This window comes from Dermacentor silvarum, chromosome 1 (genome assembly GCF_013339745.2).
Source record: "Dermacentor silvarum isolate Dsil-2018 chromosome 1, BIME_Dsil_1.4, whole genome shotgun sequence".
Classification (NCBI taxonomy): Eukaryota; Metazoa; Arthropoda; class Arachnida; order Ixodida; family Ixodidae; genus Dermacentor; species Dermacentor silvarum.
The window spans coordinates 218,488,157-218,513,744 of NC_051154.1; the positions used below are offsets into that span (position 1 = coordinate 218,488,157).

Sequence of the window (25,588 nt, forward strand, 5' to 3'; positions counted from 1 at the left end):
AGTATTTCGGTAACGCAAAACAGAAAAAAATGGCGGGACATACTAAATCGATGTAGCTGGCGGCAGCGCCTATTGCGCCTGGTCCAGCCGTCACATGCCATTACATTCGAGGCGCCCACCGGTCGAAACTCATTCCCGCCCGTGTGCCTTGTCAAACATTTAATAAAATAATAAAAAAGGTCCTCGGGCCTTCACATTTTAATATAAGACGACTTATATTGCCCCTGGAAAAGTGTCTTCCCAGCAATGCATTTGTGTATAAAAGTGAAGCCGACATTAAGGGGATCGGTGTAAGCTTGGTCTTTGTAAGCTGGCTTTCACATGTTCTGTGTTGCAGTGAAGCCTACTCAAAGAAAAATTGCGATCCGAATGGGGCCCGATAACGCTATCGCGTTACACTCTTAAAGGCGAAGCTTAAGCGTCCGCCAATCTTTTTTCTCGCCTCTTTGCTGCGCGGCGCACTTCCGCTGACGATCTCTAGCGTGAGCTGTTGCGTTTGTCTTGTTACGTGCCGCGCCCGCTTTAGCGCGCTGTGCACGAGGACACTTCACTAGCGGTATAAGTTAGTGCTACATGAACACTGCGGGAAACGCAAGCGGCTCACAGAGCACGGTGGAAAATCACATAGTTTCAGTGTCTGCGCGCGCGACTGCACGACGTAAGAACAAGCAGATGAACCTGAAGTACATCTCTCTCGCTACGTTATGAAGTAAATAAAAACACCCAGACATTCGGTTTGTATGTTTTATTATTTCTCTAAACTTTACTTCGTCTGTTGAAGCAACATATATTTTTTTTAAATGTGGGCAGTTTCCACTATAGTGCTGCAAGGCTGGGTCACAGCGGAGCTAGTTCCGGCTTTTGGTAAGTGTTGCTAGGTTTTGCTAAGCTTTGCGAGGTTATACACGGCTCGGCTAGGTTCACGGCTACGGCGTTTGTCGGCGGCGGCCTCGGAGCGATGGGCAGGATCGGCTTTCCTTCGTCGATCGTAGTCTCGCTGAGCCGCGCGCCTAGCTTCCCTGTAGACGGCTTCTTCCTCAGGAGTCGTGCCTTTCTTCGGTCGCCCCATGGTAGCTGTGCACGCGTGTTCAGTGGACGAGAGAGCCACCACGTCTGTCGGCGCGGCGGCTGCTCAGAGCTTTCTAGCATACCAATGAAGTCACCGCTAAGCGAACACTTGCTTCTCCTCGGCTGGGCAGAGGGAAGGCGAAGCACGCGCATGCCGCGGCGAGACTCCGCCCTACGCACGTGTGTGATGCGAGGAGGTTGCGTGGCTCGACGACGCACAGCTGGGCCGAGTTTTTTGTCGGCACGAATAGGACATATGAGAAGCTTGACAGCTCCGCTGTAAAAAAGAGCTGCTGTTGCATTAAATAATTCTTGAAGTCACCTGTCACTATGAGCAACGTCACAGCACTGCCATGTGCGAAGGCACACTTGCGCTCTAGACGTCGACTCTCGGGCTGGGAGCACGGCGCCCGCGAGGAGAAAGGCAAACTGCGTTTGGTTTGAGACAAGTTATTTTTACGGCGCGTAACGTTGTAGTACTTTGCAGGCACGATCGTTAGCACGCATTGTACGCACTGCGCTTGTCCGTTCGAAATGGCCAGACCTGGGGGGGGGGGGGGGGGGCATTCTGTAAGAGTCCCCCTAGTCGACTGTCCATTTCGGCCGTCGCCATTGGCTACTGCTTCACGAGCGCGAAGGAGACTGGCTGGCACCTTCGCGCTCGTGAATCGGGAGCCAGTGGCGACAGCCGAGGTGGACAGTCGTGCGTACAGTGGTGGACTCTTACAGAATAACCCCCCTGGTGAGGTGCCCTTTAAGATCCACCAGCCTATGCAACCTCGTGTGACTTACTGAGCGATGAACCCTTCAACCTTTATCTGCGTGCATGCAGTAAACTTTTCTTCTCTCCTGGTAATCATATTTCAGCCCCGTTTCCCCCTTGCCCACTGCATGATAGCCAAGTGGGCTCGGCCTCGTTAACCGCCTGCCTTCTTCTTCCCCTAAAAACGTTCCAACCACCCGTCTTAACGTACGCAAATAAAGAAACGTGAGGATGTGTGCCGCTGTTTGGCCTTGTTCCAATCACATCTGCACACGTGCTTGTGCTGCATCATTGCTTTATTGCACTGCATTGAACACAGAAACTGATGTTAAACTCGAACCTGAAAAAATTATACTTAAAAAGCAAGCAGCATTGTAGCGCACAACACCCCGCACAAATTGCAAAGTGCAAGTGTTGCGCGACAGCTCTGTAGTTGTGGCGGCCACGACACTACGCGACAACTCACACATGAGATAGAAAGTTGCTGTGCCTCCATAAGTGATTGGTACGAAGAGCACGTCGCGGACAAGTCGCACGCTTCTTTGTCAGGTATAGGCAACCCCCATGAACTCGTGAGTACAGTGTACCTTCTACAGCGCATTGCTGAAAAATGCTCCCCATTCCCACGCAGCAGGCTCAGTTTTTACTTTTGCGTTGAAAGCACAACGAACACAGTTCGACTGCCGGAACACGGCTAGAGTGCGCTAAAATATTCCGCTTCAAAAAGACCGCAAGTTTTTTTTTTTTTTTGTAGATGTCTGTGCTACCATATTTTACGTTTCTGCCATATTTACGTTTCTGTCCCCACAGAAGGACAGTGTCTGTGAAGGTGGACATTAGGAAAAGGTTGGCGCACGCAATTAAAGATTGTGGTCGACACAAATTTTTACATACCTTCGTCGTAGTAGAAAACAAACGTGCCAACACGTGAAAAAGCCAACCAGTAAGTTTAAGTCTGCGCCAGCTCAAATTAATATATACGAGGTTGGCACATCCAGAAGAACTGCACGCAATGCATGCCAATAGAACGTTCAGAGTTCGAACATGCGCAGCTCGCCACGCCAGGAAGTAGTCTAGCCGAACTTGACTTGTTATATTTTTCTATTGTCCATATGTTCCATTACTTCTTCCAACACAAGTCTTCAAGCGATAATGTGCGACGTTGCCGTCCGGAGGCCAGCACAGCTTAGAAGCGACAATAATGCCACTCGAATTCTACTGCACAGACATGAAACCACTCTTTACGACGGCCAGTGTTTATACTCTCTAGAATAAGCACAAAAAAAAAACATGCAGAAAGCTAGTGCAAGCAAGTCTCCGTATTGAGCACTTACCAATCATCTCAGCTTTAAAAAGCTATTATGGCCATTAATTCTAAAAATCTGAAATCTCTATTATTTGTCAGTCAGCGTTTATGGAAAGCAAGGCAGCACAAATTAGATACAAGTCGTCGATGTTTCGTGTAACATCCGAACAACTCCATCGGGTCTACAGCAAATGTGCAGGGCCGTCACCACTCCAAAGTTCGTTCTTTGACATCTTGCCATGTAGGGCTATTGCTGGTGTAAAACTGGTCGTACCACCTCCTGAAGGCTGGTACTCCGCTCTCTTCCTTGACAAGAGCCGGATTCTTGAGAACAGTCTTGCGCCCCATAATTAGGAAGTCTCTTTCCAGCTGAAACCAGAGATCGGACAAAATTACATCAACCTTTTATTTCAGGCCTCAAAGTTACGTCACGCTAATGTTGAAAATCGGGCTACGTGATATGGCATACTGGCTGGTAGACAGCGCAATAATCCGCACAAGACAAAAGATGAGGCACATACACACACAGAGAGCGCTCTGTGCGTACGTGCCTCTTCTTTTGTATTGTGTGGTTATTGCGCTATGTATCGGCAGTTACGTCACGCTGCGAACGGAATTCTGGTTAGATTGAAGATCACGAGATTGCTTATTACTTCTCAGCAAGAATTCTCTCATCTTATTAGTGGTTCAAGTGGTCAGGTAGAATGTCTACTGCATTGGGGGAGGGGTATGTAAAAGAAAATTAGTTCGCCCCTCTTCTACACGTAAATGAAATTTACCTATGTTAAAACCTGAAGAAAACACAATTAAGCAGAATAAAAGGAACAAAACGCCAGGGGCGTAGCCATGCAGAGGGGCACACCGGGCACGTCCCCGTCCCCCCTCGAAATACCATGCATAAAAGTACGCACGACAACACCCCAGCAACATGCATTTAACGTAAACAGAAAGGAGCACCTGAGCTTAAACCCCATTTGACCAATTTCCAACCACGCCACACGACTATGCGGCGGCGACAAGCGACGGATCGGCCGTCGCGCGACGCGATCTCTTGGTGACACTAGACAGTGACGGTCGCTCAGTTCCTCCATTTTTGAAATCCGGAACTCTGAAGACCATCGTTAATCGCACGGAAGTGCTACAAGCAACTAGCCAATGGGACGTTGGCTGACTGAGTAGAGAGAGATAGATAGAGAATAAACTTTAATAAAAAGAGCACGCGAGCGTAGGTAGCTCCTCCGCTCTGCAGTGGTTGGTCCCCTCAGTCCAGGAGTCCAGGGGCCTTAGCTGCCCTTCTCGCTCGATTGACCAGGTTGAGCTGGTCCGTCGAGTCGGAGCTGGACAGCGCTGCCTCCCATTGCCGTGTGGTGGGGTGTGTTATGGGTGTTAGCTGTGGCGTGTTTGCGCAAGCCCATACCATGTGGTAAAGTGTTGCACATTGATCACAGTGTGGACATTTATAGGAATACAGCGCAGGGTGTATGGCGTGGTAAAGACTCAAATGTAGATATGTGTTTGTTTGGAGTTTTCACCATATATATTACGGCTTCCTCTCGCGCCAGAGCATTATGAGGTGGGGGTAGTGTTCTTCGTGAAAGGCGATAGTGTTGTAGGATGTGAGTGTAGGTTAATAGTATGGGCTCTGGTTGGAACTGCTCGGCGCGGTCATCTCGCGGCTCCCGGTGTGCAAGCGCTCGGGCGTAGGCGTGTGCCTGCTGATTGCCGCGTAAGGACTCATGCCCCGGAGTCCACACGATTTGTATGTATGATGGCAGCTGGTGCGCTTCATTCAGAATGCGATGTGCAGCCCAGGAAATTTTGGCCCTGGAGTAATTTCTGCATGCCGTCTGAGAGTCCGTCAGAACTATGACGCAATCCCACTGCGGTCTCGTCGTGATGGCGAACGCTATCGCTAGTTCCTCTGCCTCCGCAGCGCTCACTCTGGAAACCGACGATGCATTTATTTCGGTCCCGTGATTGTCGACTACGCTGGTGACGAATGCGGTGCTTCTTGCGGTGCTGGCCGCGTCTACGTACAAGACATTGGGGTGGTTTCCATACTTTCTCGCGAGCGCCTGCGCTCGGGCTTGTCTCCGTCCGATGTGGAAGTTTGGGTGCATGTTCAGGGAATTGGTGAGACGTGCATAGTTTCTTGTATTCGTGTTGGGATTTTGGTCAGTGCGCTGGTCTTCCGTACAGAATATCCAAGACGTTCCAAGACGCAGCGTCCCGCTATTGTGCGTAGTAGTCTTTCCTTCTGGCTTACCAGGTGGGCCTCTATGATTTCCCGCTGACTGAGTACGTGCTTCCTCGAATCCATCGCTCCTCTTTCGTTTGTTGTGGTGGAGCAAGTCTTCCTTTCGGTCAATGCAGCTCGGGCTGTTGCGCATTCTCATTGCCCGCGTGATCCTAACGCAGAGATGATTGAACATGTTTCACTGGAAACTGCTACAGCTGTATCGTCAGGCCATCAAACAATTGATTCCTGGACATGTCGGTAGCGCAGAAAACACCAAAACTGAAAATTACTAGTGACACGTATCATTATCCTCCTGTCTTCCTAACTCAATTCACGAAGGCTGATGCTAATATTACAACAAATCAATTATGGAACTCTATAGCACAAGTTCGTTAAGTTGATGCCGATTTTGTGTATAGTTGGTTATATAAAGTTGACCGTTTCTGATTTCTGCTGGTGCTGGCCGTGGCATAGGCCCCCTCATTCGTCGTATCAGGCGGGAAGTGGCGTATAGGTAGTTTTTTCTATCATGTACGTCGTTCGGCTGTGCCTTAATTGTAGCCATTCATGGGGAAGATGTTCTTTGAAGACAATGATAGTTATCCTTGATAATCTTGCTTTCCGCACAGAAATGTTGCTTCGTCCATGGGTTACAGCATTGTTACAGCGAACGGCTCTCATAGTCTTGATAACCTATTTTACTGCAAGCGATATTGTCTTTCTCTATTAGCAATTATTATGTCCATGTGTGTTTATTTATTTATGTTGTATTTTACGGTTGAATTGATTGATTGACTTGTGTTTATTTGCAGAAATTGTAGAATGTACCATTTTTGCTGCGTCCTTTTTATACTGACAGCTTAGCACGTTTTCGAAACGTGCTTAATTACTGCAGCGTTTTTAACATATCTCCTCATGTTATTACCATTTGATAATTGGACATTTCTTGTGGAAAAGACTCCTTGTGCAAGACGCAGTGTTTGTACTGCAATGTGTGGTCCCTAGATCTTCTATACCACTCCCTTTGAGCAATGGGGGCAAATGAGGCCTTGGAACCACTGCCGGTTGTAGTTAGCACGTTCACGGGTAAATTGGAGTGAAGGTTTCGAGCCTGCCGTTCAAAATGGACATTTACTAATGAAAACACCGAAGAACACAGTCAAGCATATCGCGCCGCTTCCACATACCGTCGCCTGCAGTCTATGTCGTTTCATCGGCAAGCGACAGAATGGAGCGACGACGATCCCTGTCGCGTCGCCCAGTCGCCTCACTCGGCCTTGTGTTCAAATGGGGCTTATGCTTGTAGGTGTCTCAAGGGGCATTATCGAATGCCGCAGAACATTCTGCAGTGTTGTTAGTGCTACAGTATAATAGTCGGGAAGTGAAAAAAAGGTTATCCTGTGTGATTCTCAAGTCGTATTGTTATCTCCTGATAAACGTCAAGAGCATTTTGCGGAGGTGGACTTTAGTGTAAGAAACTCAAAGAACTCACATGAGCAAGCGAAGTACTTAGCATAAAAATATTCCATTGTAGACTTTAGTCACTGCAATATCCTTAGGAATGCTTCTGCTTGTTAAGCAGCACAACAAACGCATGTCAACATTTATAAAAGAAGGAAGTCGACTATAACGAGGCAAAATTCTGCATACATTAGGACGTACTTCACGCCATGATTGCAGAGCCACATGGTTTGATCAAAATTCAGCATTTTAGGAATTATGTTACAATGGCCGTTGTCTATATTCTGCGCATGTTGGATTCCAGCACATTCCTTGAAACACCACAGTTCCCCGTTTGTGGTCAATAGTGGGCGAGCAAGAGGTCCCTCAGGCTGTAGCCAACGTGTATACCACAGGACTTGTCTTCGTCAGAGCAAGTCCCCTTGTCAAAAGGTTGGCTCCAACCTGATCGAGACGTCTCTTGTTCGGCCGCTGCTGATCGCTCACAAGTGTCTATCTACCACTGAACCTCTGTCTTGGTTTGAGTTCATCGTTTGCGGCTCGGCAGTGCGTTCACGAAATGCTTTAAGTGTGTAAAATGTGCCGTGCTGATAGCCCACACCGCACTTGTGGCCACTCGGATGAGTATGCTCAACATATGCGACTAGAAAGACCGCAGCACGATTATTCAACGCGCTGTTTCATACTAATAAATTCTTGTTAGAACAACAGGCACATTGCAATGACGATAGCTAGGGAAGATGTCTGGAAGGGAGCAACCTTCGTTAATATTGTAACTATTGTGTAGCTTTGTGTGACTTGATTTAATTTGTCATTATATCACCTGACTTCACGTGATTTTATATCACTTGACCTAAGTGCATTCATGTGACGTTATTTTACGTTGCCGCGTCTGTGTGGCTTTTATGTTGTTTGCTATGTTTTTTTTATGTTGCTCTGTATAGGCGGATGCCAGCTCGATCTTTCAAGAAGCTGACAATATACGGAAGGGAGTTTAGATGAAATGCACTTATTCCTTAAACCGTTTCATCAAGTGCATTATGGAACATGTAGCGTATGTACAAGTTTGTAAACTAAGTGATAACCACGAAAATAAATGCGGAGGCTTCATCAATGACGCCTTATTTTTCTCAGCTAGCCGCATTCGTTTCGCTGTCCTCACTTGACACCTAACATATGCAGCTGAATGTTTTGTGAAAATACGTACTGGTCTAAAGACTTCAGCAGACTAGATCAAACTTGCGCATAACGACACGCTCCAGAAGTATTTATCATTAAGGTGTCATATGGCACTTAAGTTTACGCATCGTTTACTATTGCTTAGCTCTTTGTTTCCACTAATTCCCGAATTCAAGCCAACGACTTCCAAATAACCTTCAATTTCACGAGTCCCATTGCGGGGAACCGTTAATACATTTTCACTCACCATGTTTGCGAATCCGCGCTCCATCGTTACGCAAACCATCCAGGAAAAGGTACTTGGTCTAGCAAATGTTCGGTGAATGATGCGCTGTTGAAATGGTCCCTCAGGAGTCGTCGACATGACGGACACGAAACAACCAAACGCCGACTCCGTGTGCACAACCGCCAGGTAAGGGCCACACTGGGAAATGACGCCGCGACACTGCAGAAGGCGAGGTTTCCAACCGAACAGAGACATGTCAAAGGTGAACGGTGCGTTGGCACTGAAATGTTTGGGTGACCATGACGCTTGCCACGTGACGGACATGAAGCGACTTTTCCAGGAGCCGGCTGTGACCGCCTCACGTGCGTACTCTTCGGCCGACAGCAGCCACGAGGCCTCGTGGACGTGGTTGAGGTGGGCCGTGTCTGCCACGTTTTCGGCGATGTCCTGGACATGGCCCTCGCTCCTCGTCTCGTAGCGTGTCATCTGCCTGAAGGCTCCGCTGCTCAGCTCGGCGTAATCGTCAATGCTCCACTCAGGTTCCTCGCCTTCAGCATGGTACCACATGAATATAAGGCCGTACTTTTCTTGGCACGTCCACGTCTTTATTTTAAGGAACGTTGGCGCTGGAAAAACAAGACGTAGCCGTATTTTCAGACGCGTGGCACTGACACAAGCTATTGGCGAGTGAAATGGTGCGAAACGTACACCAGAATATGCGCGTAATGGACGAAAAAGTGAGCATGACGACCCCCCCTGCCCCCTTGGACAGAAATCCAAAGAAAACAAATAAATACAGACGTTCAAAAAATCAGAAAGCACATATACAGAAACAAGGGGGGGGGGGGGGTCACGTAAACGACATATACTTCCTCTTGGTACCCAAAAAAGTACGAGACGCGGCAAATTAGAGAAAAATATTATTACCGCATTATAAATTTGTAACAGCTTTCAATTCATTTTGAGACGAGCTGATAGAACGATCTGAAAGCTGGGTATTTAGCATTACCACTCTTTTCTGCACATGTTCTATAATTATTTTCTATACCTGTTCCATATACACAAGCAATTCCAACTTCGCATCCCTTCTGTAACTGGTCTTTGGTCACAGAAAACAGTACCCGACACGCCCGTGTATAAGGTGTATAGTCCATGGGTCATTTGTGGGTTTGTCGACCGGGGGATAAATTATTCGCGAAAAACAACACCCTTCTATGAAAACCGCTCCTGTTGTAGCCCGTGGCTATACAGGGCCGTAGCTGTCGGTGGTCCAAGTTTCCGCATGTAGTTTCTTGTTTGATTCCTGTCAAACATTTCTTGAGTATACTGCTTGGTTGGTGTTACGGAGAGGCATAGTTTCGAGTCATCGACACGCCGATTAACGGGCGTCAAAAACGTCGTGGTCCCACGGTGCGGCCTATAGTTTCGAGGTAGCGACACGCCGATTAACGGACCCAAGTGTGTGCGTGGGCGTCCGTGTGGTGCAGTGCGGGGGCGCGACCTCGGACAGCGAGGGGGGAATAAACCGTTCCCTCACCCCTGATTAAAAGGGGCGCGGCCAAGACTTTTGGGAGGAGTCAAGTTTCAAGTTTATTTCAGTCATCAAATAATTAGGTGAACTCTGCATACCTGCAGTTCCCCGATATAGGGAACTAGGGAAAGGAGAGGCTATTTAAGTGCAGGTTTCGGGCCCTGCAAATCAGTCTAGAAGCTGAGCCTGTAATCGGCTGAGAAGCAGTCGAGGGTCTAGTGCCGTCCAGTATCGCCTGGGCCGCCTAGCCATGTCAGAACTCCGAGGAACTAGTTGGCGTATGAGACGACAAACCACCGTCTGCAACGAAGCTCACGGTAATTCACCTCAAGTTACCTTAACCTGCTTGAGAGAAGACGTCAAATCTAGACTCCCGGAAAACCCAACCCAGCAATCGCATCCACTTCGACAAGATCGGCTCGCCAGCATTCTTCGGGAAAGCTTTGCGCGCCGACTTCATGGTTTATGGACTTGCTGCTGCTGCCCGGCCACGCGTATGACACCATTTGTTTTGTTTTGAACTTTATTTTAGTGAACTACTGTTAAGTGTATTCTTATATATTTGATCCACGCCCTGTTTCATGTTTATATCCACTGTAAATTGCTCGTCATATTTATTTGTCTTCATCATTATGTTACATTAAGTTCAGGTGTGTTAGTCTGTCGTATGTCTTTTTAAAATATTTTATTTTATTAATTTGTGTATATTTATCAGCCGATATATATCTTGTTTTTTTTAATTCCAGACTATGACTCTATCACTGTGTTCGCTCGAGTACGGAACGACCAACCGGCTTGTATACCCCGTCGATCGACTTCGCGCCGACGGCGAACGGGTGAAAACTGTGACAGTTGGCGACCTTACAAGTGAGTGATACGTTAAGGAAATGTTGCGCATACCCTTGCTGGCGTAAGGCACGTGCGTGCATGCTCCGGTTTCCCCCTGGAACCTCCACCCATGGAACGGGCACTCGACGCAGTCTCCCACCACGCGGCCCATCACTCCCAGGTGGGCGCCCAGGTGCGGGCAGTACGCGTCCAGAACATGCGCAACACCGTCTGCGGTGCGGAACACCACGAAGTCTTGACCTGGTGGTAGCAGAACGAGAGGCAGATAAACAAAACAGCATTCAACAAGGCATTGGCTATAGAAGAGTGCGAACCAAACCTAAAGTGTTTCAATTTTATTAGAAAGTTGCAGATGTTTGGCTGCATGTGACTTCTGCAAGAATGTCGCAAAGTGGTTGAGCTGGGGTGGCGACATTTCTTTAACTAGCGAAACTAACGCAGTCACCAATGACAAGTCATCAAAAGCTTTTAATCAAACACGATTCCCGCCAGCAAGAACACCGCGCATGCGTAAAGTCAAATAACCATTATCAGGTGTGCCTGCCTTTAAGGTAACAGTCACAAACTAAACTTATCTCACTTGCGCCCCGTCTCTTGCACTACGCTCTATGGGGCCATACACGAGATTCCACATACATGCAAAAGCATAAGTGACGGCCAAACTCTCCAGGGTGCACAAGTGATAAGGCCAGAGAACTCCGGGCCTCCCCGTCAACCAACGATGAGGGGCATCTGTCGAATTGCCGACAACGTGTCTGTACCCCATGTCTTAATGAAATAACTATATAATCACGAGATAAGACGCAGATATGACGGTCATTATTTAAAGTTTCTTATAAATTCTTGGAATCAGCTATAGCACAAGACAGGGGTAATTGGAGGTTCCAGGGAGAGGCCTTCGTCCTGCAGTGGACCTAAAGAACTAGGGTAATGATGGTGATGATGATAAATTCATGGCTCGAACTTTATTCCTTAATAAGAAGTACAGCTACAACAAAACTTTCTGAAGTAGATTTCAGTGTATCCTGCTATGACGTATACAATTTCTTTCGATACAAAAAAAAAAGAAAAGAAAAAACATCACCATAGTAGCATTTACGGCTGATTGCATTGAGCAAATTATATGATCTTTACCTTCTTATATAATTTTTCCTGTTGTAAAGGGGATCTGAGCCATCCTTCGGGCTTGATGAGTTAGCTCATTTCGCGGATAGCATACTCAGCTGTGAACAACTGTGAGTGTTAGCCAGCGCCACTCATGCAGAGCCATAGTGGGCGGGTGTGGAACATCATATTTGGCCGGATGGCATCACGTAACGTGGCTCACACACTATATATATATATATATATATATATATATATATATATATATATATATATATATACACAGGGTGTCCCAGCTATCAGGCAGCACGATTTAAAAAAAGAGGAACGGCGTTACGCGAAGCAAACCTAGTGCGACTTGTTTCCAGTACAGTGGAGTAGCCGCCAGTATTTTTTTCGTTACTGAGATTTAATTAGGTAATTGTAATTAATTATTTAACTCGACAAGTACTGTCCTAATTATCAAAGTGTCAATGAGAAAATTGTAAAGCAACATGAAAAACTCCCGATACTGCTTTCCGTTGCTCAATATGTGCTACATAAAAGTGTTTTTCCGAGCGTGAAAGAAGCCCGCGAATACACGCAAAGTGCCTCGAGCGGCCAGTCGCGTGGCAATTCTGCATGAATCCCAACCCAGCAATGTACAGGGCGTTTCACGTAAGTCGGGCCAAACTGTAAAGATATGCAAATGCAACGTAGTTGGACAGAACAAAGGTAATGCAGTTTGCCGTCGCTTGGAGATACTCAGATTATTTTTTGCATTCCGCTTAATTAGATAATTAGCCTTAATTATGTAGTCAACTTCGCAATTATTTTAATAAGATGGAAAGTGTAAAAGACAAAATTGTAGGGCAACATGAGCAACTCCCGATACAGCTTTCTGTTGCTCAATACATGCATGTTGCATAAAAGTGTTTTTCCGAGCCTGAAAGAAGCCCGCGAATACACGCAAAATTACCCCGCGAATAGCCGCTCGAGCCACTTGTTGTGTTTAGTTAAGACTAATTATGTAATTAGGCGGAATGCAAAACATAACCTGAATAGCTCCAAGCGACCGCAAACAACATTACTTGGCTTAGAAGAACTTTCTGTGGGCCGAGTTGGTGCATACTTGATAAACTTTTTAGAGCGCAAACAAGAGACAAGGCACAAAAGGCACATAGCGCCTGTCCTGTGTTTCTCCTCCCTTTTGTGCCTTGTCTCTTGTTTGCGCTCTAAAAAGTTTATCAAGTATGCACCAACTAGGCCCACAGAAAGTTCTTCTAAGCCATATTTCTTCTACATCGGGCCCGTCTTTTCCGTGTTCAAGTGCACATCGCAGCATCGACTTGTTTAAGCGCCTGTCCTGTGTTTCACCTCCCTTTTGTGCCTTGTCTCTTGTTTGCGCTCTAAAAGGTTTATCAAACATTACCTGGGTTCTGGCCTGCTACGTAGCATTTCCATATTTTTATAGTTTGGCCCTGTATATATTGTAATGAGAGAAGCAGACAGCCGGCCTTCTCGTCTTGTTGCCCTGCCCGCGCCCGCAGTCCGAGCACGCGACCCACTGTGCGTCTTTCTCTTCACTATGTGTAACTTCTTTAAAACAAAACTCAATGGGCTGAACTTCCAGAATATTCCCTCTGTTCTGCCCTCAAAATATACATTATCTTGTATTTTTGGTGCGTGAAACACTACTGCATGCCTATTATTTGCGGATGACAGCCAAGTCATAGATAAGTTGGTTCAACTCTAGAAAGCGATTTTTTTTCGTGTGATTCGTTATGGCTGCTTAACAAAATATGTTTAGCCACCTTTCTCTATTTGAAAGCGACGGAAACAGCTTTAGGGAGACTGGCAAGATTGTAAATGTTTTCATTGACAGACTTGAACTACACGAAATACTGCACATGTAAAACGAAGTTTTCTTTGCCTACCTTTGTTAGGTTTGGCTTGTGTTTCTGTCCTCGATGGCTTAGTAGGGGATCTCAGACCCTCGCATTATAGACCATTGCACTATAGAAATGTAGGTATGGGTGAGAACAGCTGCGTGTTAGCACAAGCTGTCGCACAATAAAAAAAGAGAAAAAAGCCGTTCACCTCTACGAGGGTAGAATATGCTGCAGGGTCTCCAGCGCAGAAGGCCGACGCTCTCTGCCCAATAAAGACGCATGCACAGCACAAGCTCCACAGAAAAAAAAAAATCACACGCCTGAGCGGCACACGCAGCACAGTCACAGCGTAAGCTGGTGGAGCGGCTCAAGAGTAGCTCCAATTTGGGCACCACGCACAACAGGGTCTTCGCGGCAGTTTGTTCGCCTCGTTTTGACGAGAACGATCTGACCTGTCCGCCCGGCGTCGACGGCAAGCTGCGGCTTGTAATGCTCTCGGCACAGCAGTCTGCCGAGCCCGATCAAGCCTTACAACTACAACTTACACGTTGGGCACGGCGCGTTTGCAGGCACCTTAACTAGACGGCGCCACCATACTGGCGGAGGCTCGGCAGCTCGGGAGCGCGTTGATTGCGCGCCTCATCTGAATCGCATATCGTCGTCTGCGCCCGCGGACGCTGCGTTTGCATGCATCTTACCTAGATGGCGCCACCATACTGGCGGATGCTCGAGTCGTCTCCCCCTGCGTTTGCCTTATAGGGTATTTTCCGCGGCCCGATGGCAAGCGCTTGCGTGGCTCAGTGGTAGAGTATCCGGCTCCCACGCAGCGGGCGCGGATTCGATCCCGGCGTGAAGCGGGTACTTTTGTCGCGTTTCCGGCGATAGCGGTTACGCGGCGGACGCCAGCGGCAGCATCATCGCGGCCAGAAATGGCTATTGGAATGAGACCATAACAGCTTACGCTGTAAAACAATCTTACAACCTACATGCAAGCTAGTGCTATGAGACGCTTGCCACGAGCGTGGCTTCGCAACAGTTTACTTATGGCATATTCGAGTGGTCGTTTCAGAGCGCTCTGGCCGTGCTACAAAAGTGGTGAAAAACAACTTTAAAGCTGTAATACGACAATAACCGGGTATGGAAGTGATGATCCTGCTTCGTCATCATCAGAGGAACCCGTTTATGCAAACGGTAACACTTAGTAACTGTTTTACATAACTTTTGTAGCGTTACCAGAGCGCTCTAACACGACCACCCGAATATGCCATTAGTAAGAGCAGTGAGAGCGCTTAGCTTCGCTCATCCTTCCCTCGTGATAGCTAGCGCTCTGAGACGCTATGTGACAGCGCACTTCGGTATCGCCCCAGGTAGGCTGCAGAAAGGACGCGCCCGGCGTTTATTGTTGTGCAATACGGCAAAAGCGAGACACGTGTGCGACGAAATTCACGCCCAGCCGCGCATGTGGCTTTCAAGCTTGCTCTGGACTGAAAGGTGCAACTAGTGCGACCGTCACACTCTGCACAAAACAACGATGCTTCAACTAGACATGAAATTAAATTAAATTATGAGGTTTTACGTGCCAAAACCGCGATCTCATTATGAGGCACGCCGTAGTCGGGGACTTCGGAAATTTGGACCACCTGGGGTTCTATACATGAAAAGATAAGAACAGAGAGACAAGTGCAGCATGGTAGTACACAACTATATAAGCAGCACTTGCTTTGACAATCACCTTCTATTGTTTCTGTACAATTACTTTTTCATTCCGCTGAAATCAAACAAAAAGAAAAAAAAAACAAAGCAATCTGTGGACGACCAGTCATCATCATCATCATTATCAGCCTATATTTGTGTCCACTGCAGGACGAAGGCCTCTCCCTGCGATCTCCAATTACCCCTGGCTTGCGCTAGCTGATTCCAACTTGCGCCTGCGAATTTCCTAACTTCATCACGCCACCTAGTTTTCTGGCGTCATCGACTGCGCTTCCCTTCTCTTGGTATTCATTCTGTAACTCTAATGGTCCACCGGTTATCCATCCAATGCATTACATGGCCTGCCCAGCTTCACTTTTTCCACTTAATGTCAACTAGAATATCGGCTATCCCCGCTTGTTCTCTGATCCACACCGCTCTCTTCCTGTCTCTTAACTGTAGACCTAACATTTTTCGTTCCATCGCCATTCGTACGGTCCCTAACTTGTTCTCGAGCTTCTTTGTTAACCTCCCAGTTTATGCCCCATATGTTAGCACCGGTAGAATGCAATGATTGTACACTTTTCCTTTCAACGACACTGGTAAGGTCCTAGTCAGGATTTGGCAATGCCTGCCGTATGCACTCCAACCCAATTTTATTCTACTGTAAATTTCCTTCTCATGATCAGGGTGCCCTGTGAGTAACTGACCCAGATAAACGTACTCCTTTACAGACTCTAGAGGCTGACTGGCGATACTGAATTCTTGTTCCCTTGCCAGGCTACTGAACATTATCTTCGTCTTCTGCATATTAATCTTCAACCCCACTCTTACACTTTCTCGGTTAAGGTCCTCAATCATTTGCTGCAATTCATTCCCATTGTTGCTGAATAGGACAATGTCATCTGCAAACCGAAGGTAGCTGAGATATTCCCCGTTGATTCTCACTCCTAAGCCTTCCCAGTCTAAGAGCTTGAATACTTCTTCTAAGCATGCAGTGAATAGCATTGGAGAGATTCTGTCTCCTTGCCTGACCTCTTTCTTGATAGGTAACTTTCTACTTTTCTTGTGGAGAACCAATGTAGCTGTGCAATCCTTGTATATATTTGCCAATATATTCACGTATGCATCCTGTACTTCTTGGTTACGTAGTGCCTCTATGACTGCTGGTATCTCTACTGAATCAAATGCTTTTTCATAATCTATCAAAGCCATAAAGAGAGGTTGATTGTACTCCGAAGATTTCTCGATTACCTGGTTGATGACATGGATATGATCCATCGTAGAATATCCCTTCCTGAAGCCAGCTTGTTCTCTTGGTTGGCTGAAGTCAAGTGATGCCCTGATTCTATTTGAAATTACCTTGGTGAATATTTTATACAATACTGAGAGCAAGCTAATAGGTCTATAATTCTTCAATTCTTTAACGTTTCCCTTCTTGTGGATGAGTATAATATTGGCGTTTTTCCAGCTTTCTGGTACACTTGAAGTCGTAAGGCATTGCTTATAAAGGGCCGCAAGCTTTTCAAGTATGATATCGCCTCCATCCTTGATTAAATCGACTATTATTCCATCTTCTCCAGCATCTCTTCCCCTCGTCATATCTTTCAAGGCCCTTCCAACTTCATCGCTAGTTATAGAAGGGGCCTCTGTATCCGGTTCATGACTACTTCGAATGAAAGTAGCTTGGCTGCTCTGGGAACTGTACAGGTAAGTATAAAATTCTTCTGCTGCTTTTACTATGTCATCGAAAGTGCTGATGATATTACCCTGCTTATCTTTCAGTGCATACATTTTGCCTTGTCCTATGCCTAGTTTTCTTCTCAGTGATTTCATGCTGCGTCCATTTTTTACTGCTTCCTCAATCTTTTCCACGTTTTAATTTAGGATATCCCTAACTTTCTTCTTATTGATCAGTTTCAAAAGTTCAGCGAATTCTATCTGACCTCTCGAGTTTGACACTTTCATGTTTTGCCGTTTCTTTATTAGGTCCTTTCTTCCTTGGGAGAGCTTACCTATTGGTTGCCTTGGTGCCTTACCTCCCACTTCAATTGCTTGCTTGTGAGATCAACCTAGTTACTGTTTCATTCATTACCTCTATGTTGTCTTTATCTTCCTGTTATAAAGCGGCATATTTGTTTGCGAGCACCAGCCTGAATTGGTCTGCTTTTACTCTTACTGCGTCTAGGTTTCTTTCTTCAAATTGAGAGAAATCCTAGACCTCACTAACCTATGGTCACTGCACTTAACCTTACCTAACACTTCTACTTCCTGCACTATGCTGGGATCGGCAGAGAGTATGAAATCAATTTCATTCCTTGTTGTTCCATTAGGGCTTTTCCAGGTCCATTTCCTGTTGCTACGCTTCCTGCAGAAGGTCAGCATCCAAGCTCAATGCTTCTATGTAAACCTGGAAAAGTTTTGCAATCTCGCTTTGAACTGCACCTCCACTTTCATTTTCTTTCTTTCTGTCTTTCTTTCTTTTGACACTACGTTCTCACCCGCAACTACAATATTAGAATGGCTTTCACGATGCATTTTGTTTTCGCACTATAAATTTTAATGAATACGCCTCTTAGCATGTGGAAAGGAGTCACATTTATTCTTAAAGAAATCCGAAATCGCCAAGTTATATTATTGATGCGTTTGGGTCGGAGGACCACAGCCCAGAGCAGAGGTGTTTGATACTTACCTATGGCGGTAAGCGGCTTCACTTCGTTGACACGTAGGTCTGTGGACTCGAGGAGTGGAACCCATCCGTTTGGGAAGACTGGGGGAAGCGCAGGTGAGATGTAGCGAGGTGTGCTTCTGCGGTGCTTCTACGTACAGCAAAAGGGAAATTGCGTCATCTGTCTTGAGTTCCGTAATACGAAGCCATGAGCAAGTGCGCTGGATGGACCCACGTCTGACTTTTTTTCTTTTGTCATGTAAGAATTGGCCTTTACGTTTACAATGATTGTGAAAAGACAGATCTCCAGACTTCTTCGATTTATGTGGGGCTGGTCTTATTTACTGCCTCCGTGCACGTATTATTGTACAGATGTACACCTGTGCAATGACATCACGAAAATTTTATTATTAGCTCTAACTACATAATTGGTGCATATAGTACTTATACAGTCAGCCATGTATATGTAGTCTGCAGCCCGCATGACCTAGGTGTCAAAAAAAATCTTGCGCTGGATTGCAGATTTTCGGTCACATTGCAGCATTTCTATGATGACGAGTGACGGGCGCAGCACACCTTTACATTTAAAGCAAGAAGTGCCTCTAGGAAGGGCTTAAAGTACACGATTACCCTTTCTGTGAGGTAGCAAAATCTAGGTCTTGGAACAAAGTCAGCCACACTTCCATTAGAGGCCAAATTTCTGGCTCTACTATATATGAGAAAGTTGAAAGAGGGCTCCACTTTTGTATTTACAGATGGATTTTCAACAAATGGTAGTTTGACAACTGCTTTCTACATTCCGGCGTATGACACACCGGTAGGTTGTTGCACAAGACGTGTTCTACAGTGGCGGAGCTATTGAGCACTCTTCGATGGTTAAAATTTGATGTCAAAAGTGCGTACAGCAGCAAATGGGTGATTTTCATTGATGCTAAAGCAGTCCCGAAGACACTAAAGCATTATTTTTTGTTCCAATGTGACTCTTCGTCTCTCTCTTATGGAATTACGAAATGATTTGTGGTAGTCAGGTTGATTTACAATAGATTCCAAACCATATTGGTACAGTAGGCAATGAAGTAGCTGACAAGGCTGGCAGCTGAGCCACATAATTTAGAATCACTGACACCAGTTGACATCTTGTCATGGGATGCAATGAAACTCATTTGCGGCCTGCGAAACAAGCTTTGTCGGACGACATGGCTTGATGACCGTGCCAAGTAATCTTCATGGTATAACATTGACCCTATGCTGCACTTGTCTAAGCCTAAAGATCGACCGCACGCTAGACGCGCTGCTACACTACTTAGGCCTGGAGATAGCCTATACGGCTTACTCCTTGCATCGTATAAAGAAAAATACAATAATCTTTGGTAATACAATTGTATTAGGTAATACTTTACCTAATACAATTGGTAAAGTCCTTTTTCTCAGGGAGCAGAAAGGACGACAGTTCAGTAAGCAGTGATCGATTGATTTCAATTCGTTGCAAACGTGAATAAATGGAGAAATAGCAAGACCAGATGGATGCAAGCATAATTTAGTGGTGAGACTGGGCGTCGCAGTCTCGTCAATCTAACTTCAACCTCCCGTGTTCACCACAATTTCTTGCTCCTTAGAAATTATAAGCGCTAGAATACAGTGGAAGATGCGAGACTTTCATGGTTTTGTCGACAAAACAGTGCACCTACGACAACTGACATAAGTGACATGAACCGCCCTCTGAAGGAGCGAAAACGCATAGCCTTGTGTTCCTTTCGGAGCAGTGACAACGAACGGCGATAAAGTTATAGTGGAATACAGACCTGCAAATTTTTAAGTAAAAACTCATCTGAACAGCTCACAAATCTTCATAAGAATTAATAAAGTTGGTTCCGACATAGCTGACGCGGAAGTTGTAGCCTGTATGCTAAAAAAAGTAAACAAGTTGTTGAAGCTGTTCACTCAGTTGATCAGAATCACAGATGCTAATGTGTTTTCCCCACATTATTGGTCCATGAGTGACAGAGTAGTGATAACAAAGTCCGTGTCATGAAATCGTTATTATCGAAATGAATGTTACCACGAACACAGACATATCTTAAATCGTGGGATATTAACACTTCTCTTAAGGCTAACATTGTTGACGCTTGACACATCGTTTAAAAAAGTAAGCACGCACGCTTACGCAAGAGAAACAGCTCTGGAAACGATAACTTGTGTGAATTGGGTACCATGACTTCTCCTGCACATTAAAATCCGTGACCATGGCTATGCAAGCTGCACGAACAAGACCTTACTGTGGCTTCAATGCTATCGCTGATAATTTGAAGCCCGGAGGCAACACTACTTTTCCGAATCAAAACGGCTTAAGCATGCACGCAAGGTTGGCCAATAAAGACTGGATGCGCGACTTCCCCGCTCTATGCAGGCTGTCGGGAGTTGGGCAATACGGAACAGTTTTTACACATATGTGTACGGTCATGCTGGCGCTATACTGAGGAACAAAACGGATTACTTTGATGCCCTGCGGAAGAGAGGATTTTCCCACTAATGGTTAAGACGCTTAGTGTTTCCAGAAGAACGAGCTCATCCAAAAAGAAAAAAAAAATGGCTGTGGTTTAGCTCTGGGTTAACCTATGGCGAATTCCATTGGGAGAACAGGAGCCCTCAAAAGCACGCTGAAAGTGCTCGTTCCAGAGGCGACGTGTTTCAGTGGTCGAACAGGAGTGGGAGAGCCGTCATCTAGTGGTAGAACAAGAGCAGTTTCGCTGCGCCGAGAGCTGCCGGGAGCAGTCCGGACTGCTCTCGCCTGAAAAGCGGAGTACGGAGGAAGTCACGTGACTTAAACCGTCATATTAGGGATGGTAATATCGATGAACGATTAATCGATTAATCGACTAAAAGTACGCCGCAAAACGATTAATCGTCATCGATGTGTACCTTTAATTTAATCGGTTTAATCGATTAAAGCAGTTCGATTAATCGTTTTCCAGACAGTGACTAAAGTGGCGTGAAAATTTTGAAATCGTACTGTAGAATGCGGAGTACGAGCAACGACCGCGCGGCTGCGAAGACCGAGAGCGACTGTCGACTGTTTTCCCGAGTCATGTCGAGCTGGCCAAGCGCTTCCCCGCTTTACGCGCACGTCACACAGGCTGCCTGCGGCCCGGAGAGAGGCCGCCCCCGTGGAGGAAGAAATAAACTAGGCGAGAGCATTACGTGAGGCAGCTAGTCTTGGCAAGCGAACTCACCGTCAAGCGATTTCCTTCGCTTTTTACTTCGCAGTAGGGTCAACACGTGACCCTGAGTGACAACGTATTGGCCGATAATGTTTGGTTCGCAGCAGTTTCAAATCAGTGCGCACCCGTTCAGCTGCGCTGCTGCCCTGCACCAGGCAGCATTAAACCTACCGCGCGCTCTGATGTGGCGATCACGTGTTGCGCCATTACTTCTTGATGTCAGTCCTGCTGCGATGTTCTCTTCTAATTATTCCTTCCTCCATGCCCACCCTCCTCAGTAAGCGCCATTTTTAACATACAGGGTGTTCATTTTTAAGTTTTACGGAATTTTTAGAAATCGCCTGTGGCAGGTAGCATAATTTCATCATTGAGCTGGGTTATTCGATGAGGCGCAAATTCGCACGAGAAATCGAAACACATATTCAACTAATTAACAAAAAATCACTGATTAACTTCTTAGTTAATTACTTTACGACACATATAACAATTTACGAATTGTAGCCGGTGATCTTGTCAGGCGTATCCACCTGCAATGAATTTCCAGAATGACACCAGTTTGGAGATATGCGCCATCATACTCGCCGTAAAAATGCACTGTTGTTCCACTTAATTTTTTACCAAAATGCATTGAAGCACAAAAGTAACTGTAACGTCCATGTATTTCGTCCCACACTTTGAGAAATAGTATCTCGAAACTGGTGTCATCCTGGAAATTCATTTCAAGTAGATGCGTCTTGCAAACTCACCGGCTACAGTTCGTAAATTACGATATGTGTCATAAAGTAATTAACCAAGAAGTTCATTAGTCAATTTTTGTTAATTGGTTGAATATGTCTTTCGATTGCTCGTGCTACTAATGTCCACCGCTCAACGATAAGAATTATGCTACCTGCCACAGGCGATTTTTAAAAAAGCTACAGAGCAAGCCGCAATGCAGTAAATGCGGTAGTTTCTTCTAAATATGGTCACAACTGAGACACATTTCGCAAAAACCATGTATATCATGCTTGATCTTGAACATTTCTACATCACATTATTCAATTTCTTTATAATGTAAATAGTTGGAATCTACAAGAATTAAGTTTTTGTATGGCATATACGACAACTTTATATACTAAGTAGAAGAGCCACCCCGGTTGCTCCAAAAGTACTCGAAACGGGGGGCTGGTGCCGCCGGACCACCACCTTAACATTTGTTAGCCGGTGAAAAGCGGTCACCGGGGAAAGATAAACAAGTACACGTGTCAATATGAACACCCTGTATATTGCTTATTCCTTCACTAGTCACTAGTGGCAATTATAGCTGACCTCTAACAAACTAAACATTATTCTTTATCAAAATTTATACGCTTGTATGTCTTATCCTGGTTCCACCTTTCAAGCGTTAAAATAGGTACATACGTGAATAGATAACTGTGTTTCAGCCTTTTTAAAGCGCCCGAAAAAAAAAGTCGATTAATCGATTAATCGACGAAAAACCCCGCATCGAAATCGATTAATCGATGATACGCTAAAGCGACGAACGATTAATCGTTAATCGATTAAAACATTTAATCGACCATCCCTACGTCATATCCTCCTAATTTCTTTTTATTTTGCTTCAGCCGGCGCGCGCGGCCGCAATGGTGGCAGCCAAGCGTTGTTGGTGTTTTGGCACCGCTGTTTTTGACGTCGGTGATACGAGCGAACTTCGCAGCGATTTAGCGACAGATCCTCGCATTTCTAGTCCGCCTTGCTTCTCGTTGGATACGCGGGGGACAGCGGCAGCAAAGCGTCTTCGCCTTGCTGAAGTGCTTGAGACGCTCGACGGTGACAGCAGCGAAAGCTGCTGGAGCTCAACTTCAGATTCAAGTTGAAGTTTCAGATGATCTTCGCAGGCGGACACTTTGTGGGATGCGTCGGCGCTGCACAAAAGTATGTAGTACGTGGCCGCAAACGGTGACAGCGTTACGCCCGACAGATTACAAGACGATCACGCGTGTTTTGCCGCTCTCCTGCAGATAATAGTGGGACGTCGATTGCTTTAGTCACATGGTACATTTCTCCTCAGACGTCCCCCTCCCATCTGCTCTCCGAATACACGCCGTATTCCAGTGGCGGGTCGAGTGTCCCTGCTCTCACTGCGCTGTAACCCGACTCCGCACTGAGCGGCGCCCTGCTCCTCTTCTCCCAATGGAATTCGCCACTAGTCCAGTAGCGATAGCTAGAGACCCCCGGCTGCGCGTAGGCGTCTAGCGGTATCGCTTTCACGGCGTTTGGCCAACCGTTCGGCACGCTCCTCTTGAGTCTCTTCAGCGCGCTGTCTCCTCTTCATTTGTACGGCGATCCCTGGCCTCCTTCAGGCTGGCCGACTTCTCACCATCCATACTGCGGCCTCAACTGTGGCGGCGGCGACGTGAGCTCTCCCCTTCTATTGACCCTTTTCGCGGCGCTCCCGTGGCGCTGCCATGTTTGATCACGTGGTGACGTGTCCATTGCTTGCCTCAGCCGCCTCCATTGCCTACGCGTTTACAATACAAACGCGTGACGCCGGTGCGGCGCAGCAAACCTCCGTTTCGACGCACATTGTAGACGGTGACCGTGTGGACGACACTAAGCTTTGGCCACAGCTTTAGAGGACGTGTAAGCGCTTTCAAAGCTCATTATGCCTTGTCCAAACGGCGCGAGCAGCGTATACGGTGCTTGTACTAAAACCGGGGCTAGAAATGTATTCCAAGCTGTCCAAACTGTGTGCTCTTCGTTATTTATTTGGCAAACATTTTGAACCAGCGGCTTGTCATGTTTCTGACTCAGTAAAGTTCCTTAGTTCCTCGGTGCGGCCACTATCTGATTGTTTATTTTCAGCGTAATCGCTCGCGAGTGTGCTCTGCTGCGATAGATTTGTTCTTGCGGCGCACAAAGCTTGGAATATAAATGTTCCGTACTTTGCGGTAGCTCGTAGCAAAGAGGTATTATCGCTAGTCTCTCGCTTACTCTGTGGACCGTCACGAAACGTTCAACTTCCAACATTCGTGTCTTGTCGGTGTAGTCGCTGTCACTCATACTTCGGCACATTGATTCAAGTGAGCGCCTATTCAGTTATTATTGATACGTTGGCGATAGGGTGGGCGTAGGTTTACATGCGAGTAGGGGTGGATGTGTGTAGATAACGTTCGAGAAACTTACTATGCCAGTAAGGGCACTACTTCCTTTTGTAACGAGCGGTACTCACTCTTCAGTGCCGACGTTCTTGAGTTGAAATCCTTTCTTGGAGGTTAGCTATACAGCTCAGGCGGACGAATTATGTTTTTTATCCTCAAGGAAAGCCGTGCATCGCGAAGGGCAGCAACACAGGCAGTCCTTATGTAGCAGCGGCGACACAGGTTTATTCCATTCCAAATATGCGAATCACATTTTTGCAGCGAACTGCAGCACACGTCTTCTCTTTATCGTTACACATTTTGCAGCATGAATTGGGCAGAGTGCATTAGCGAACACCCAGTTGCATTTCCGACAGCTGATCGCACAGTAGCAGGGCAGACGCAGTAATGGTTTCGTATTCGTGCGCATTCGCTGAGGCAACGTATGGCGCGCCGCCGAAAGCGCCATCTCGTTCCTCTAGAGCAAACTGCTCCGCGAAAACGGTCATCGCAGCTGCGGAGGGCGGGGAGTGACGTCATACAGAGGGCGCAGCGAGCGCCCAACGGCAGAAGCGGTGGCCGCGCGACGACCGCGACGAGGCCAGTTGCCGGAGAATCGAGGCCTGTGGTGTGACGTCACACAGAGGGCGCAGCGAGAGTGCCAGCTGTGGCGGTTGCCAGGCAACGGCGGACGCGCGCCTGTAGGAGCTGTGGCCGCGCGGCGGTAGGGCTACGTCCTTTGCCTTTCTTCTAGGGGTGTAAACAAAGTAAATTATTCACGAGTCTGATTTCTGAGAGAAACATGTTACGCTTATCCTATATTTCATACATAAATGTAATGCCATTCCCAACTCAATGTCCGCTCAACTGAGCCGCTTGTATATTATAAACGGCTGCTTTGTTATCCGGCGCACTATCATAACGACAATTATCAAGCAAATAAAGAACGGCATACCTCACATACACGTAGAGATATGTGCAGATGTGCTCCGTTCGTTGAAGAAGATAAGTGTGGTACCACCTGGGGCACCCAGTTTTAATGGCTTGCGAACAGGTGAGAACTCTCAAAACGCTTTTGCTTGCCTGAATAGAGTTAGGAAATTTACACATTGCCCCAAAAACGGAGTTTATATTGAATGAAGCTAGGAACTTGTTAAGCAGGATTATTACACCCGCGCGTTAACTGCGCCTCTGCGCAACAGCCACGACTCTTCAGCAGCACAATCGTTCGGAATAACAGTCATCACTGTTTCACTGCACTTGAGGATTCAATAAGGTATATGCGTTACATTAG

The 25,588-nt window shown here is 46.5% G+C and overlaps 1 protein-coding gene across 1 annotated transcript; it reads right to left on the reverse strand.

Moving 5' to 3' along the window:
- Window positions 1-2,962: 2,962 nt before the first annotated feature.
- On the reverse strand, window positions 2,963-19,093 carry LOC119437095 (cholesterol 7-desaturase nvd 1-like). The gene is made up of 5 exons (XM_049660132.1): window positions 19,010-19,093; window positions 17,982-18,108; window positions 10,674-10,862; window positions 8,264-8,868; window positions 2,963-3,506 (listed from the first exon to the last, which is right to left on the reverse strand). Exons 1-5 carry the CDS (start codon window positions 19,091-19,093, stop codon window positions 3,342-3,344), a joined length of 1,170 nt encoding a protein of 389 aa, XP_049516089.1. The 3' UTR covers window positions 2,963-3,341.
- Window positions 19,094-25,588: the final 6,495 nt, after the last annotated feature.

Excerpts from the sequence above, each read along its gene's own strand:
- LOC119437095 (XM_049660132.1), bottom strand. The coding sequence starts at position 19,093 with ATGTCAACTGGTGTCAGTGATTCTAAATTATGTGGCTCAGCTGCCAGC. Across the intron at positions 10,863-17,981 it reads GAAGCCGCTTACCGCCATAG|GTCAAGACTTCGTGGTGTTC; the intron begins GTAAGTATCAAA and ends TGCTACCACCAG. Across the intron at positions 3,507-8,263 it reads AGCGCGGATTCGCAAACATG|CTGGAAAGAGACTTCCTAAT; the intron begins GTGAGTGAAAAT and ends CTCTGGTTTCAG.